At 41.8% G+C, this 16,841-nt stretch overlaps 1 protein-coding gene across 1 annotated transcript in view; it reads right to left on the bottom strand.

The window, feature by feature from the left end:
• Positions 1-16,841, bottom strand: part of sorl1 (sortilin-related receptor, L(DLR class) A repeats containing) — an 82,387-nt gene that overhangs the window by 57,694 nt on the left and 7,852 nt on the right. Inside the window, exons 2-5 of the mRNA XM_071906028.2 lie at positions 11,638-11,754; positions 8,956-9,090; positions 5,015-5,176; positions 4,253-4,320 (exon numbers count right to left, since the gene is read on the bottom strand). Coding sequence (XP_071762129.2) covers positions 4,253-4,320; positions 5,015-5,176; positions 8,956-9,090; positions 11,638-11,754 — 482 coding nt within the window. The remainder of the gene's footprint in view (positions 1-4,252; positions 4,321-5,014; positions 5,177-8,955; positions 9,091-11,637; positions 11,755-16,841) is intronic.

Below are 16,841 nucleotides of genomic sequence, written 5' to 3'. Positions count from 1 at the left end.
AATATCACACGCACAGTCAAAAATAAATATATATATACACAGCACAGTATCCCGGTGGCTGGAATTTACTCATTTTGAATAAACCAAAATTTAGGACAGTTCAAGAATATGCATTTTTTTGTTGTCTTGTTGAATGCTGTTACTACCTGCAGGACAATTTGCCTTATCATACTAAAAGATTTTACAAATTACAAAGCAAAAGTCCAGATCTTCTTCACATTTCGTACAGATTTAGAAAGGTGTTGTCATTTTCTGTTTAGGGTTACTCCAATGTATCGTTTAGCCAATATATCAGGCCAATATTGGCGTTTTATTAAAAATCTGATATGGGCCAGTCAATGTCGTCCTCAGACAAGGGAAACTCCTCCCTGACAGCTAGTGAATATTATTTTATAATAATTATTTTTTATTTCAGATGTCTGGTCAGACAAGTAATTCCAGTGTGGTGTGGGAGGATTTTACGTAAAAACCTGCAGTGAAACCTGCCTCACCCTGCCTTAAGGAGCTGCTAACCCACCTGAAAGAATTTCATTAGTCTGGCTTTCAAGGGGGAGATTTAGTGCCAAATGATGCACTAAATGCCATTTCAGAGGCTTTTCCGACCCGATGCTGAAAATATCGTCCATCGGCAGCTTCAATCCAAAAATACCAACCTTGAAAAACATATTGGTCAAACCCCAAGTGTGCATCGAGGGTGTTCGAAACAGTGGCCTTGAGAATCGGCTGGAATGAATGGACGAGGTTCACTGCATCTTATCATCTGCCTTCCAAATCAGTGTGTTTTCCTCTGAGGCCGCGGAGCTGAAACAGAGAGAGCAGTGTCTCCGGCTCGGCTCCGCCACTGTGGCATTCTTTGAAAGGTCGCTGTTCACCCGACGGACACTGTCTGGGTGAAGAGTGCATGAAGAGCTATTCGCAGTCTGTCTCTGTCCCTTCCTTTGAGTTCATCCTTGGCCCTCGATCCTCCCAGACACCCTTCTTCCCCTGTTTTCCCCACTTCCCACTCTGTTTGTCTGTCAATTAGGGTTTGACCAATGTGGGTTTTTGAAGGCGAATACTGATATTTTTGGATTGAAGCTGCCAATATCCGATATTTTCAAATCTAGAAATTTGAACAATTTCATGCCGAACCATGGGACACTAAAACTCTTCATTGAAACCTAGGATAAAAACATGTATTAATGCATACTTCTGCGGAATTCAGTCAAAATGTTGAGAATCGATTCAGGTTAAGGGCTTCCCATACACTTCATTGGAGGTGGACAACACAACTTGGCCGATATCCAGTATATAATAAAAGGCCAATACTTGCACAATATGAATATCTAACCCTATTGTCCATCTGACCATCGCATTTCTCCCACTCAAGCCTTCCTATCTCATCGTATTCTTGTTAACCCTCTCCCTCTACCCCATCTCTCCCTTTTTTTCTGGTCCCCTCTCACTTGTTTCTCTCAATCCATATGTAAAATCAATCAGTCTGCAGCATTTGCATCAGTCTTCTTAATTCACACGAAAGCGACGATTGTACAATTCTTAGTGTACACACATAGGCGAGTCTGCAGCCAGGATTTTGCCTCTCAGTCCGTCTCCTACCAATGCGATCAAAGGATTAGGGGATGGGTGGGGGACTGAGCCCCATCAGATTGGGCTGGCTTTACACCATAAGTGTCTGACAACACAGAGCTACACACATCCAGCATCAGGGTGCGATTCAGGCCCGAGTCTCTCTGGCCTACGGTGCCTTAGACTGATCTGCGGCACAACAGTAGCGCCCCTCACTAAACCCAGAACAAACAGGATTAGACCACAATTGGACGGAGCCGCAGGGGGAATTTAAGATCAATCCTTTCTTGCGCTGCCATTGTCCTCAGATCATTTGCAGCTTCTCTTGGCTAGGTTACCACTGCAACAGTGCATCTTAATGGCTGACCACTAAATGCATTCAGTGGATGAATCAATGCATTAAGAAATCCATGAATGTAGGACCACTAAACAACCAAGGAACTGTTGTGCGATTGCAGTTGAGCTAGGTTAAAGGCATGTCAGATGATGACAGCTGAGGACAGCAGACAGCGGATATTTTTTATTCGAACTACAAACGCACGAGAGGGCAGTAGGAACCTTAGTCATAGTGAAAGAGGAAACTCAACCCAGACACAAGAAAGTCAAAGAGCAGATGCTTCAAAGCTTAGAAAAATAAGTTTTCCAGGTCACTTTCATCTCGGCCGCCTGCCAGATCTTATATTGCCTAGATAAGTGTTTAGGGTGCGATCACATCTATGGTTTGTTTTCGTAGTGGAAAAGTTTACGTTGTTGCATTTTTGTACTTGGTTGGGGAGGGTGTCAAAACAAATCCGGTTTTAGTTCCTGTAACTTTGTCTGTGCTGTCTTGCTGTAATTTCCCCTCTCTGGTGTGACTCCAGACTGCGGTTTGCCCTCAGTTTATTTAGCAATGCTAGCATAAGTAACTGCTGGCTATCCGATGTAAACATTTGTCTCCTCATACCGATAAAACCTTGCGTTTCAACCCAGTTTCAAGCGCTTTTCTGTCTATATGTTTCTGGTTGCTGTTCTCTCCTCTGGTCCATATTAATATTATAATACAGAGTCTACTACACACCCTCTGCCCCTCTGTACAATATCTTTGAGTATACATCTGGTTTTGTTGAAAGCTTGCAATATCATCATGATAGTTTCCAATGTATCAGTATTCCAATCAGATAGACACTCTTCGCCTCTACAAGATAGCAAACATGATCTAAGTGAGGTATATAGATAGGTGTGTGCAGGTGTGTGTGTACATGCCCGTTATCTTGTTATCGGTGGCAAAAGCCCATGCACACGGCAGAAAGCGATTTAGCCTCACCGAGGAGCAGCAGTGAGGGCAAACCGCAGCTCCATGTGATCTATCTAGTGCCGCCGCGGTCTAGCACCCACACAGACGGGCAGAGACACAAAGAGGGGAGGTGGGTGACATCATTTATTAATCCGAGCGCTCATTCATCAACTGGCGGACGTCAGAGCAGTCCGATGATGTTGGCTGGCGCTGCTTCCTCTTTTTCCACGCGCTTGTTTCTCTTGATGGGACTTTATTGGTGATACCGGTTGCGAGCACGGCCTTTTGCCCTGGCTGCTTTCCCTCCAGTCTTTTAAATTCTCAATAAGAGAGTCGGACTGCTGACGCATTTGGCAAGGAAAACGGATATGTTGCAATGACTGTTATCTTGATTGTATGTCAGGCTGTTGGCCATGACACAGCTGAAAATACCTCAACCGAAAGACTACTTTTATACCGAAGCAATGCATTAAAACAGCTGAGATGGGTAGCTTGAATAAAAACTACTTTGATTCACAGTAATCAAGAGTCTCTTGTTCAGAGGCGACGCTACTGGCCTGTTTATGTTGTACAATTGTTGGTACAATTCAATCCCATGGAGAGCTAATAAAATTAGTTCATTTTGACTGGGTAGCAAGTCAAGTCGTGTTGTGCAAAATGCAAATAATTCAAATACATAATAAATTGTTAATCCCCCAATTTCAGCTATTTTCAGTGCAATGAGGATAAAGTAGCCTGAGGGCCACGGTTAACACACACCCACCCACACACACACACTCACAGAGGAAGCAATTGGCAAACAGGAAACGGTTCAATCCTCAGGTCTGACTTAACAAGGGTGGAGTCCTTTAATGTCACTTGCCGAATAGTAAATCCATCGACTTGCCCTTCCCTGACCCCAAACATAGCCAAATAGGATCTCACCATTGTTGCATTCACATCATATGGGAATAAATGTAAGAACTACTTCTCAGACATCCGCTTTGTGGGTGATGCATGTGAGTTCATGTCCGACAGCAAAGCCAACATTGCAATGTTAACCACAAAGAAAAAATCCAGCAAGTAGTTGTGTCCTGCTTTGGCATTTTAAGAGTTGTGATTACAAAATGACTTATGCAATGAAAAGCATCAATTTGGTTGGTTATATTTGAAATGAATTTATCATTCACTAAACCTGACTACAGTTATTCTAGGTTCCATCACAAAGCCCTCTTCTCAAGATCTCAAGTAGTATTTACAGCCTGAATGCTGAGGTGAACATTATTTTCTAGCAGTATTTACCACCTGAACGCAGAGGTCATATCTACGGTGTTTCCCATATGACATGAACGCAGCACAAGGTTAAGGATATTTATCATTTATATCCTCCCTTCGGTACATGCTTGCTGCAGACTGAGACGTTGGTTGTCTTACCAGAAGTAGGCCTTTACATGCTCTTGGATCAACACCCATGTCTCCCCAAAGTCGTCCGATTTCCACAGCTACAGCGACAGGAGGGAAGAGAGGATGTGAAGGGAGGACGGAGGAAGGAGGAGGAGGAGGAGGAGGAGGAGGGGAGGAGAAGGGGGGGGGGGGGGGGGGGGGTTGGTGCACTGTAAAAATGTAGGTCAGGCTCATTTCCACGTTTTGGCTCTTGCATGTGAAAAGGAGAACACTTGAGAGTCATCTGGAGTGATTGTGTTTGCACTCAAGATGAGGAACCTAAAACAGCTGCGATGCAGTAACAAGTCCACAGCTGTGATGCGGTAACTAACAAATCAACCACTTCTTCCTTAGGTTATAATATACATAATGTGCTGAAGAATAAGCCAAGCGCTGAAAACAGCACTTTAAGAAGAACAACAAATATGAAATGGGAGCGCTTTCTTAGTGATCAAAATCCATCTACTGTGTGTGTATCATTATCATTATGTTTGTGCATCATATTTAACGTTACCCATCTTGCCGTCTTGACACCATGAGGTCCACAATGGAAATAAGCCTCTGACTTAGGGAGGCATGCTTCATTTTAGTTATGCTTAAAGCTGCACTAGGCAAGATTTTTATATAAAAAAATACACCTGTCTTATCAGGCTAAATCACAAAGTGGGGCTGCAACAGACAAGAGCGTATATAATAAAACCGATATTAGAGTAAACCCCAGGTTGTAAAAAACATGCTGTAGCACGGCTGTACCTGTTTGTTGGGGTGGGAGCTGTCGTAGCCCAGCACCAGATTGGGTCTTTTGCTATGGAGCAGTAGGTCTGTGGGTTTGAAAGGGATGGGGAAGCCCTGGACGCTCTTGCAGAAGTCAAAGGTGTTCCACAGGTAATTGTTGGTGGAATCTGCGAATAGGTACTGAGGAAGACAAAGAAACACACAGTTCAGCTTGTTGAAACCAAATGTAATGCGCGCTCACTTTTAATACATAAAAAAACTCGCTGTTATCAAACTAATTCGAGACATTCAAGGAAGGAAGCTACTTGGAAAGGAACTGTAGAAATGTAAAGAAAGTCTTAAATAGTCAGTGCTCCATCAAGACACTTAATTCCCAGGCCTAATTAGGAAGTCTGATTACGTAATTGTACAGTTATAATCCTGCTTTTCTCTATTCCCTTTGATGTGCTGCTTCACTGTATTCCCAATAACCTCTCCATTCTCTGGAAGCAGGACAGAGTTCTTCTGAGAACAATAGCTGCATCGAGGGATGGCAGAATACAAAGCTGAAATGATAAACCAAGAGAAGAAATAAAGAGGTTCACTTCAAAATGTGATGTCCACAATTTGAAACATTTGAATTGTATATCACAATTGCATATTATTGCAGTCACTACCTATTTTAAAACCTTTACCATTATCTGTATTTATATTGAGCAATGAACATCTGGTAGCATTTGGTTTTCCTAATCAAAATGAAAATTCTAGAAAGAAATGCTTTAAATACAATCCTACAACTTTAAAAATGAAATCCAGAGAAAGAGATGCAGTCAGTGAAGTCAGTGACAGTAAATGTGCAGTACTGATTCCCTTGAGGTATGGGCATAAAAACTCTTTCAAGGTTCATAATAGGGTTCCACCAACTGAAACGTACGTGAAGCAAAGGCATGGTCTGGTAAAGTATTTCTCAACTGTCTTGTACGGGTGCAGATGGTGCATTTGAAACCCTACGTGCCAAATCACTGATCTACAGTGGAGCCTCGCCAATTCAGACCCCTTGGGAACGGAGGTTGTTCAAACCAGTGAAATGTTCAGATGACTGCAATACACTGAAATAGAAGGGTTACCCACGTGTCAAGAGGCTGAGAAAGCCAAGAGCAATTAGAATATTTCTGACTGCCTTTTTCAACACGGAAGTTGTTTCTGAGCTCTGTGCCTGTTTGTTTAACCAGTTCGCTTGGGAGTGTGATGCTTGGATAAATGAGCCTCCAGGGCTGTAGTACTTGAGTGCGCTCTTGAAACCCTTCTTTGACATCTTGGACTTGTCTCTGTCTCGTGTCTACTTTTGAATTTGGTAAAAAGTACACGGTTTATTGCCTATTTTGGTCTTGGTCTTGAATAGGACTTGATTTGCTCTGGTCTCGGTATTGACTTGGTCTCGACCCCCTTTGGACTTGGTCTTGACTCAAACTCTACTGGACCTGGTCTTGGAATTGACTTGGACTCGACTACGGTCGTCTTCACTACAGCCATGCAAGCTCCTACTATACGTCTCGATTTCCATGCTAAGTACGAACATATCTAATTCCACATGCAAACAAAACCACATGATGGAAATAGAAGTTCTAAACATATACCCAGACTGATCAGTGAATGGAGTGAATGGAGGCTGGTGGTGCCAGGTAGGTTAAGCTATGTTAGGCTAGGCTGTTATGTCTTGCTATAATCTGTTTTTGTGTGTCTTGCTCTTCCTGATGTTTGTCCTATATCATTCTGTTCTATGGCTGATTGTTGATCAGTTAGATCTAGTTAGGCTCATTCTCTGCACAGTCCTTTGAGATGTGCTTGTGATTTATGGCTATATAAATAAACAAACTTGAAATTTGAAACTCAAGTCTTAAGAATTTGCCAATTACAGTAAATAGAGTTACATCCTTATTTTGAGAGACACTGACATGAGAATAACTTACTGGCACTTTGTACTAACAAAATGTCTAACACCTAGACAAAGACATTAGTCTTGGCACATCTGTGACCATCTTCTTGATGACTTGCCTAAAGTGGTAGCTGCAAATGTTATCTTATATACCAAGCATCCCTACCCAAGGGGTATCTCACTTCACTTCAATTTAAATGATCACTAGTGGGATAAATGGTGACTCTCTAGATCAAGTGCAACACCTCGGAAATAAACAAGAAAAGGTGTATATTTTGATTGGTTTTGAAACTATTGTATGACTGGATGCATTAAACAAACACTAAAACTACAAATGAAGAATACAAACGATAAGAAGCAGCATAAGATGAAAACATGGGGGAAAAAAAGTGATTTAAAAGATGATACTGAAATAACTAGTTCCTCAGAAAGGTGTTCCACAATCCATAGACCCAGATGGTAAAGGTGCAATAACCTTTAGCCTTGAATCTAGACTGAGGGATAGTCAAAAGCCCCTTCAAACACTCTTAGTCTTGAGTCTAGACCGAGGGACTGTCAGAAAGCCCTTCAGTCACCTTTAGTCTTGAGTCTAGATTGAGGGAAAGTCAGAAGAACCTTCCATCACCTTTAGTCTTGAGCTTAAACTGAGGGACAGTCAAAAGGACCCTTCAGTCACTTTTAGTCTTGAGTCTAGGCTGAGGGACAGGCAAAAGGACCCTTCAGTCACCTTTAGTCTTGAGTCCAGACCGAGGTACGGCTAGAACGCTCTTCAGTCTAGAGTCTAGACTAGTGGAATATTAGGAAGGGCCCTGCATGCATGGTCTCAGACAATGTGAAGCCTTGTTCACTTGATCATGATGAGATTAGTGGCTACTATATTATGCAAAAACCTGGATAAACCCTGCTCTTTACTCTTCTCTCTGCCTGACCTACATTTGTCCAGTCCCATCGCTTCATCTCTGTCAACTTCCCCTTTTCCACTAACCCCTCCTTTGCTTTAGTCCGTCTACCACTGAGCCCACCTGAGCCAGACAAATGACCCCTGTTGACAGTCCGTCAGCCCTGTGCAGCCATATGCCTTCTCTACAGGCAGCCAATGTGCTTTTATGTTCGCTGTTGTGTGCACTGCTGCTCCTGGTAGGCAGCAACGCAGTACGTACAAAGCTGGGTACACTATAAATTCCAGTAGGTAATCACAATAGAGCAAAGCAAAGGAATATGGATATGAAGTGCCTAGTACAGAGTAGGGCCACCATTTGCCTTCAGAACAGCTTCTATCCTCCTTGGAAGAATGTCATACTGCATCCTGAACTGTATATAGCGGGATACTGGACCTTTCTTCATGATGGAAAGCCTCCAGTCCTCTGAAGGATGAAGGAGGTGGAAATCTACCTCCCTACTACTGTCTATCACTGTCGGTGAGCTTTGACTTGCGACCACTGTCTCTCTTTGCTGATGCAGTTTGTCTGTGTTTGGGATATGCAGTGCTGAGTTTCCAGACTGTTCCCCTTGCCACATTAAATAATTTTGCAGTTTTTGATACCGATGCATCTGCAATTTGGGCACTGCCTATATGGCCTCTTTGGATCTCTGTTAGTCGCACCATGTTGCTTTGAAAACGCACACTAAAGTGGTGATTGTCGGACGTCTTTCAAAATTGACACATACTGCTAATTCTCAACCTCAGTATTAATTTTAGCCACAGTTACCTAGTGTTACATGTGTTCAGCGCACTTGTAGTTGGCCTGATAATTTGAGAGACTCATCTGTGTTTGAATTCATATGCAGATAATATGAGAGTCAGTCGTGTTACTTTCTGATTGCCAAAGAGCACACAAATTCATTTTTGTCTGTTTATATGAAGACAGGTCATTTACATCCGGGAATGTCTGACACTACTATACGCCTCTGTTTGTAAGTAGGCACTGGCTAAAAAAAAAAGCCTAGAACGATGAGTAAAATAAGCATGGCCAGTATTTTATGACACTCATTATCCTGTAATTCTAATCCTGTTCAAATGGGGCTGAATATTTCCCTTACTTACCCTCCTGTTGTCTGCAGGACTGTGGTAGAACTGGGAGATGACCTGCTTGGTGCCATCCTTGACCTTGACCCCTGACAACTGGAACTTCTCCGAGACGAGCGAGAAACTGGTCCCATAGTCATAGGACACATAGACCTGGAGAGGAAGAGGAGAGGAGGAGGATCGGATAATGATCAATTGCAGCTAGCAGTCCACAAAACCTGTACTTTAGGCTGAAGGACAAAGCATTTATATCAAAGACATTGCCACTCACGACTGAGTACACAGCAGATTTTAAATGCATAGTTGGTCCTTTCAAGGTACCTACTCAAAACCAAGGCTCTGAGTTATAGCTTGTAAGAGATTTATTCCCGTACTTCTCCCAGACTAGCAAAAACACTCTTTCCCATAGGAGCATTTTTGACACAAGACTACTATTCCAAAAGAAAGTATTCACGTCCTCTAAAGTATAGAAAACATTGTGATCATCTGGAGACTCTTTAAATGATCATCAAAAACTAAGACAAAATAAACTTTGATTTACTCTCACGGAGGCTTTGGGCTATGCTTATTTGTCATCTATATCACTGCGTTGAACTGCAATTAACACAACAAGGCTTAAGTATCCTCTTGATGAAATCCCTCAGTAGACAATTGCACACTCAAGAACATCCAATAACTCTCTGAGCCTAAAAGCTGCGAAAGATTTAGCTTTAGCTGTGAGATAATGCATAATTTCTTTTTTTTTTGGGATGAAGTGCCCTTTAAAGTCTTAAAAGTTCCTCTGCTCGGCAATGTTGTGAGTAGAAGAAGGTAGTAGTTACATATTAACCAATATATGGGATTGCCGATATTTCAGGCTGATATTGGCCTTTTATTAACAATCAGATGAGATGGATATGATTCGCTTTGTTTGATTATATAACTGATCAATACTCCACTGGTTGTCTATGCTAAGCCCTTAAAGGACAATTCCAGCGTTACTGGAGTTTTTGCTAATTTCCTGAATTCCCTTACTGTTCTACATCACTGTAGATGGCTTTCTTATGTTTTTATCATGTTTTGAGATATTTGCCGTTTTCCCCTCGTTTTAGTTGTTATTCAAAGTAAACATTTTTAAAATAAATGCTGTCTAAATATTGCGAGGTTCTCCCAGTAAAGAAGTGGACACCAATTTTAAGCCATAGTTGTGTAAAATCTAGCTTTATTTACACGGACTATAGCTGTCAGAATTAACATTAAAGGGATGGAAAATGTAAAAAAAATGAGGAAAAAACTCAAATCACACTGGAATTGACCTTGACTTTTTAATTGATTCATTTTGATGAAATTGTGACATTTTGAATTGTGACATTTTAAATATGATTCTACACAAATATGCATGAATATGTTTTATCATTCATTCATTCTGTCTTTTTCTCTACGCAATTAATCCTTTTCTGGACGGTGGGAGCTGAAGCCTATCCCAGCAGGCATTGGGCGGAAGGCAGGGAGACACTATGGACAGATTTTGATATTGTTATCATTATTGTTCCAGGTTTCAGTGGGGTGTTCTAGTGTCACAAGGTGGTCTACATGCTGTTTCAGAGGCTTTTCCACCCTGACAGGAATAAACTTCTTGGGGAAACACTGAACCATTGTAATTTTTTAAAGTTAACATTTTTAGCAAGAAAATGGTCAAATGTAAAAAATATTGAATATTAGCACAAAATATCAGCTGTCAGCAGCTTCAATCTAAAAATTTTGGTATTGGTATGGGCCTTCAAAAACCTTCAAAAATCTGTCAAATCCTAGAAGAGGGGGCCTCTCTCTTAACTCTTAACAAGATTCAGGTAAGCTCTGTAAGCCAACTGAGTGCTCAGCAGGTCGAAACAGAAACAGAAAGAAGAGAAATGTTATGTTTAATGACTTTGTGACTGTCAGTTTTTCTCCAAGTGTGTGTATGTGTGTATGTGTGTTACTGTAACAGATGGAGAGATTAATCTGTGGCTCAGTGAACCTGAGAGCACAGAAACATGAGAAACATGTGAGACCTGTGCTTGTGCACGTGCGCACACACACACGCTCACACAAATCTCTCCTCATATTGAAAATCAAGCTTGATCTCCATCTAGCTAAATTGTCGTTGAACATTTCATTTGAAACCTCCAGTTAGTATTGAGTCAGTAGGGCAGAGAAAACAGCATTTAGACCATCATGGTGACACTAAAACTCTCCACTGACACCCAGGATAATGAAATTCTTTTAGTGTTAGCAGCTCTTTGAGGCACGGTGACACACCTCACCTATTCAATGGTAGGGGAAACCCTGGGATACGTTACTGCCTTTTAATGAATAAATAGTTGACCGAAACATTACTGAACAGTTAAATGAATAAAGAAAAGGTGCACAGAAACTAAAATTTCATTGCATGTTTTACAGACTGGTTTTATATAGCTGTGGTCAGGGTGGAATCTCCATCATATCGGCGGTGGTTGGCATGACTGGCTGCTATAAATACTGTATATATGCGATATCCGATATTTAATAAAAGGCCAATAATGGAAAAACCAATACAGCAGTCTAACCCAAGGAGTGAGATGTGAGAATAAAACATGCTCAAGCCCAATATGTGAGGTTATAGTCAGTCTATAAAAAGACTTGGACACGCGAGCTTCAGCCTTACTATATCTCTTATGCATGAATGTGTTCGACTGTACTTACAGAGCTGGTTTTAGGCCCGGTGGCTCCTACACTGTCTCTGGCCAAGGCCACGATGACATTGCTCTTCTCTCCAGCCCAGTGGACCACCATCTGGTTGTGGGAGTCGTTCAGGTTGGCCTGCGGGACACAAAACGTTGACAGACGCACGTCAGTCAAGAGAGAGGCCTAGGGAATATACAGTACATTGTGTCTCAATGATCCCCGTGGAGATATTGGGTCATTGCAATATCATGAGAAAAAACAGGGTATCACTTGTATCAATAGATATTCAACAGTGTATCAGCTGACTGTCAACAAGAGTCGGTTAAGGTTACAGTTAAGTTTAGCCACATAAAAGAAATGGGTTAGGGACATGAAAGAACTTGGTAAAGCTTAGGTTTGTGGGTTAGGGTTAGGTTTAAGGACAGTTACAGGACAGTAAGGCATTTGACTCAAAACAATTCCATATGTAGGAAGGTGTTTCTTCCTAGTTGACGGTCAACAAATACTCAGTTGATGAAGTCTGTTTATTAGCACTTGAAAAGCCCCTCATAGTCTACTAGTGGTTGGTTGAATACATACAATTACTTGTCTGTTGAGACAAATCCTGTTGACAGTCAACATGTTGACATGTAGAGAGTCAACAGTGGACTATCGAAATGAAGTGTTACCAGAAATAGAATACAAATATAGCAACTGGGAGTATTAAACATAACCGACAATTCCAATGTTTTCTGAACATATCAAGTGGAAATCTATGAATGAGCGCTATGAGGGTGTGCAGAATGCAAAATAACAGCAGTTAAGTATGGGGGAAAAGATAAATGAACATACAATATGAAAATATACTGAAGAACATATGCAGTGTGAAATTATAATATATTGAGATATATGCAGTAGATACAACTAAAAGAGAATGTGATAATATGAAGAGAGGAAATATGTGAATTTCCGACAAGTCTAGAGAACACCATGCACATGTACACGGTCTCGGGGTGCAGACATTCAGCTTATCAAATATAATCAATTTACAGATGTAGATACCATATATACAGAACGTGCCGTTTTAAACATATGCATTACTAGCTGTTCAGATAATCAAAAACTCCATGAAAGTACTATATGTCAAGAAAAAGTGACAATGTGCAAGGTGCATGTGCATTGTTGTCTGTTCTCATTACTGTCTTTATCAGACCTAGGGAATACACATCACTGTAAAAAGAAGGCCTGACTGTTTAACAATACAACTAACCTAACCACAGAGGCTTCTTGGTTAGGTATCCAAACAAACAAGACTATAACCTCAGATGATGTTACTAGAACCGACAGATAAGAGCAGTCAGACCAGATCACAATGCCTGGAACACCCAAAGGAGACAAATCAGATCGAATAACAAAACCAACGAATAGGGATGGGCTGATACGTTTATCTCACGATACGGGGTTCACGATTCAATACAACCACGATACGATGTGATAAATAAAAGTTCAATGACAACAAAGTCTGTGCAGAATTCTGTTTATTGCTGAGCCACAGATCTATCTAGCGATGGCATTGGCTTGTTAGAATGTAAACAACAATTTAAAAAATGTCATTACAAAGTGTAAATAATATCATTTGGTTGGAGAGATTGTGAAACTGTGATGGGCAAGCGTCTCATTTGTGATTACTACAGCAGAATAAAATGAATGTTGAATCTGTTCACCAACGTGTTAAATGTCAGTTTTCAGTCTATTTTCGTGGCAAAAAACAGAATGCTACAAACTCGTCCAGCTGCATCCGGTCTTGGTGATTAGTTTATATTCTAGTTTTCTAGGCGGTCAAGTGCCAAATAACCCCCATGTTAAAACTAAGTGGAATATTGCTTTAACTTGACCCTATGAACGCCACTTGGCTGAGCACTTCAAATCCCAGTGTGCGTATGTGTGTTTGTGCATTTTACAGTGTATCCATGTGTGTGGTAGCTAATATAATGAACACACAAATTCCCCCCTCGATGTACCGCAGATGTGCAGATCTATGAAAGGAAATGTGTCATCTTTTTCATTATCACTGCCTCCGAGTTTCATCTCTGCGCTGGTTTCCTTCCCTTATCTTTAATTGATGATTCTGCGGGGGGGGGGGGGGGCTTTTCTGCATGTTTCTAGAAGCCCATACTGTGGAGTAAACAAGGAACATCTTGCTAACCCCCGCCTGAGATGAACAAACGTAACCCTCGACCCAGTTCTGCTTTTTAAGTTGTACTATCATAACAATGATTTGGCTGACAGTGCCGAAATGCTGACTTTGTGATAGCTTGGGAAATGGTAGTTAAAAGGAAAAAGCCATCCAAAAACACTTTAACACTGTTAAAAAAAACAGCTTTTGCCGATTTTGTTGTTTGGTGGTGAATTTCTATTATTCATGTGGAAAACCTACCAAACGATAAATGTCAGGTTTTGGTGTCAGTAACTCAGAATCAAAGAGAAAGGACTTTCTTTCTAGACTCACCATTTTACAACACAGATGTTCAACAATCATACAGTGAGAAATCCAAATTTCTCAACAGTAGCCCCAGGAGTCCAGACTGCAATGCAGCCACAACACATGTTGTGTTTTGAGTAAGGGGTGCGAGTCATTATGGGAAATGCGGGAAATCACTAGCTGGAGTAGAAGTAGACGAGGCAGGTTGAGGGAAAGTGCGTTCGCCAGCAAAGTAAATTACAACAGCACAAAATAACTCCTGGAATGCACTGAACATCACAGATTGATGATATGTAACAGTGGAAGAGTATTCAAGGGTGGATTTGTCCTTGACTGTTAAAGTCATCCTCAGAAAACAGCAAAGTCAACATCCTGCAGTTATAACTAGACTCCATGTCGCAACGAGACAACAACAACAATGTAACCTTCTCCTTTTCCTAATTTAGCAAAGAGAGCAAGTATGAGTCCTTGTCATGAAGCCAGCTTCGCCGATACATAACTCGGTGTTACGTCTCTCTCTTCCTTTAGTCGTCAGCTTTCCGTTCCTCCCTCTCTCTCTCCATCTTCCTCTCTGTCTCTCCGCCTCTCTCGCTCAGGGCCAGCTGAGTAAAAGCCAAGGCTGTGTTTGAGGCCGAGGTGTTGCGGCAGTAAATCTCTGCCTTTTAGGCCTCATTGGCCACGGAGCGCACAGGCCTAATGGGTGCCAGCGGCTCCACCGACTGACACAGCCGAATCTGGAGACTGATGACGACTATTAAGATAAAAACAATTTGCCAGGTTGCGGCAAATTGCAGCATGAGAGTTAACACGGAGCGGGTCCTCGCGGCCGGCCCAATAACGCATCCATCACCGATCGCTGCTTTGTTCACAGGTAATGACTCAAAATGGAGGCAGCGCCACCGAACGTAGGCTACCTCCACCGTGATTGGGGAGCATTTGTATAGCTTTAGGCAAAACGTAGCTCCCTGTCATCTTCTTATCTTACGCGACACAACATCTTTTACAATGTTATCCTCTAAACAACTCCCGAAACCTGCTACTCCATGCCTGCAAAGGAGGGAGCTTTTGTGGTTTGGCTCCTGATTGTAGCCTCATAATTTCGCTTCAAACTCAACTGACCTTTTCATAACCCCACCCGCCCTATGTACATTGTGGTCGCTACCTATCTATCTTTGAGGTAGGCTAAAACAGGAGTTTTCAAACAGTTTCATGTCATGGACACTCAGATAGACACAAATTGGGCCAGACAGACACCCAAATCATCAGATTTTAGATTTTAGATAATAGTGGTGAGAGTGAAACCTAGGATTAGAATAGTCATTCAACAGTCATTCACTCTATAAGTGGAATAACTTCTAGGAAATTAAATTATAGTATTTTGCTGAGGACCCCCTGGACCCTCCCCAAGGACCCCCAGACTAAAACTATCACAACTCTTTGTTTCTTTTATCTGTAGCCTGCATATGGGCCTAGGGACCAGACTCCAAGTTTAAAGGTCCTGAGCATGCCTTTTACAAATGTTGCACCAGAAATGGGGTCTTTCTACAAGCTGTGTAATAGGCTGAATTCCCTACTCCTATTCCCTGCTACCTAGCATATTGCATGTGCTTGTTTTTTTCTGTTCCTTCACACACACCGCAACCCTTGCAACACGGCGGATAGTCCAGAGATGGTTCTATAAGTGGCAAAGAGGTGTTCCTTATCTGCTCCGGTCCATCCATCTCTGAGACAGCTTTGTGGTCACTGGGGGGGTTGGAGTCGAGCTGATCACAGACGACCAACAAGATTGTTTTCACCAAGCCACTGCCAAGGGTTTTCTCTCTCTCACACACACACACACGCAGACACACACAATGCATTCCTTCTCACCAAAGGACATTTCGTGCAAACCCTTCATACCATCTGACAGGCCAGAAATGATTCAGTAAAGCAAGCCAACAAGTCATAATGCGCGGAGGAGCAGACTTTTTGTCTTTATTTCTCTTCAGGACGGGACACTTCTCGACCAGACTTTGAAAGCCGATGGACTGGAACAGAGAGTTAATCTCCAACCGAATAGCTCCCTACTCCCTCTGTGGTATGTAGGGGGACTTGATTCATATCTGTAAAATCCTGGTGAAACACTTAAGGAAATACATGAAAACTTCTTGTCAGAACCCCAAAGCCAAGCGTCTGCCAGACAGAAGATTAGCCAAGTGTGGGTGTGATACTGTGATGCCTCCCAATTTGGCCAAAATACTTTTCTGTGGAGTGAAAACATTGATAAACTCAAAACCAACGCTTTGGTTATTTTTCCTCAAAATATCCAGGGATCAAATCAAGGATCTCTTTGACAAGACAGACCTGAGGAAGACAGCAGTAGCACATGCTAGTTACAGAGCACTGTCACGATAACCACAATTTCAATACTACTTTGATACAATAATGAATATTATGAATGAATATATATTATAAATATTCAATACTTTCACACCAAATGTTCCGCAAGCGGAAATTCCATTTCAGTGTCACCTCCAGAGGGAGTATATATGTGTAGATGGCGCGTGGATTGGAATAATTACAAGAAAAAGAGGAAGGATTGGAATAGACAGAGCTGCAGTCTGGCTCTTGACAGTGGACTTTGACAGTGGACTGTAACAGTGTCAAACAGTCCACCACATTTTAAAAACCTTAACTGGTTGCAGGGTTTCCGTTTGACAAATAAAAATATTGTCAGCCAAAATGCTGGCGGAAAATATGACAATATGACCAATGAACTTAA

This window comes from Centroberyx gerrardi, chromosome 6, assembly GCF_048128805.1.
Source record: "Centroberyx gerrardi isolate f3 chromosome 6, fCenGer3.hap1.cur.20231027, whole genome shotgun sequence".
Classification (NCBI taxonomy): Eukaryota; Metazoa; Chordata; class Actinopteri; order Beryciformes; family Berycidae; genus Centroberyx; species Centroberyx gerrardi.
The sequence above is the reverse complement of the archived record's forward strand: the minus strand, read 5'-3'. Positions and strand labels throughout refer to the sequence as shown.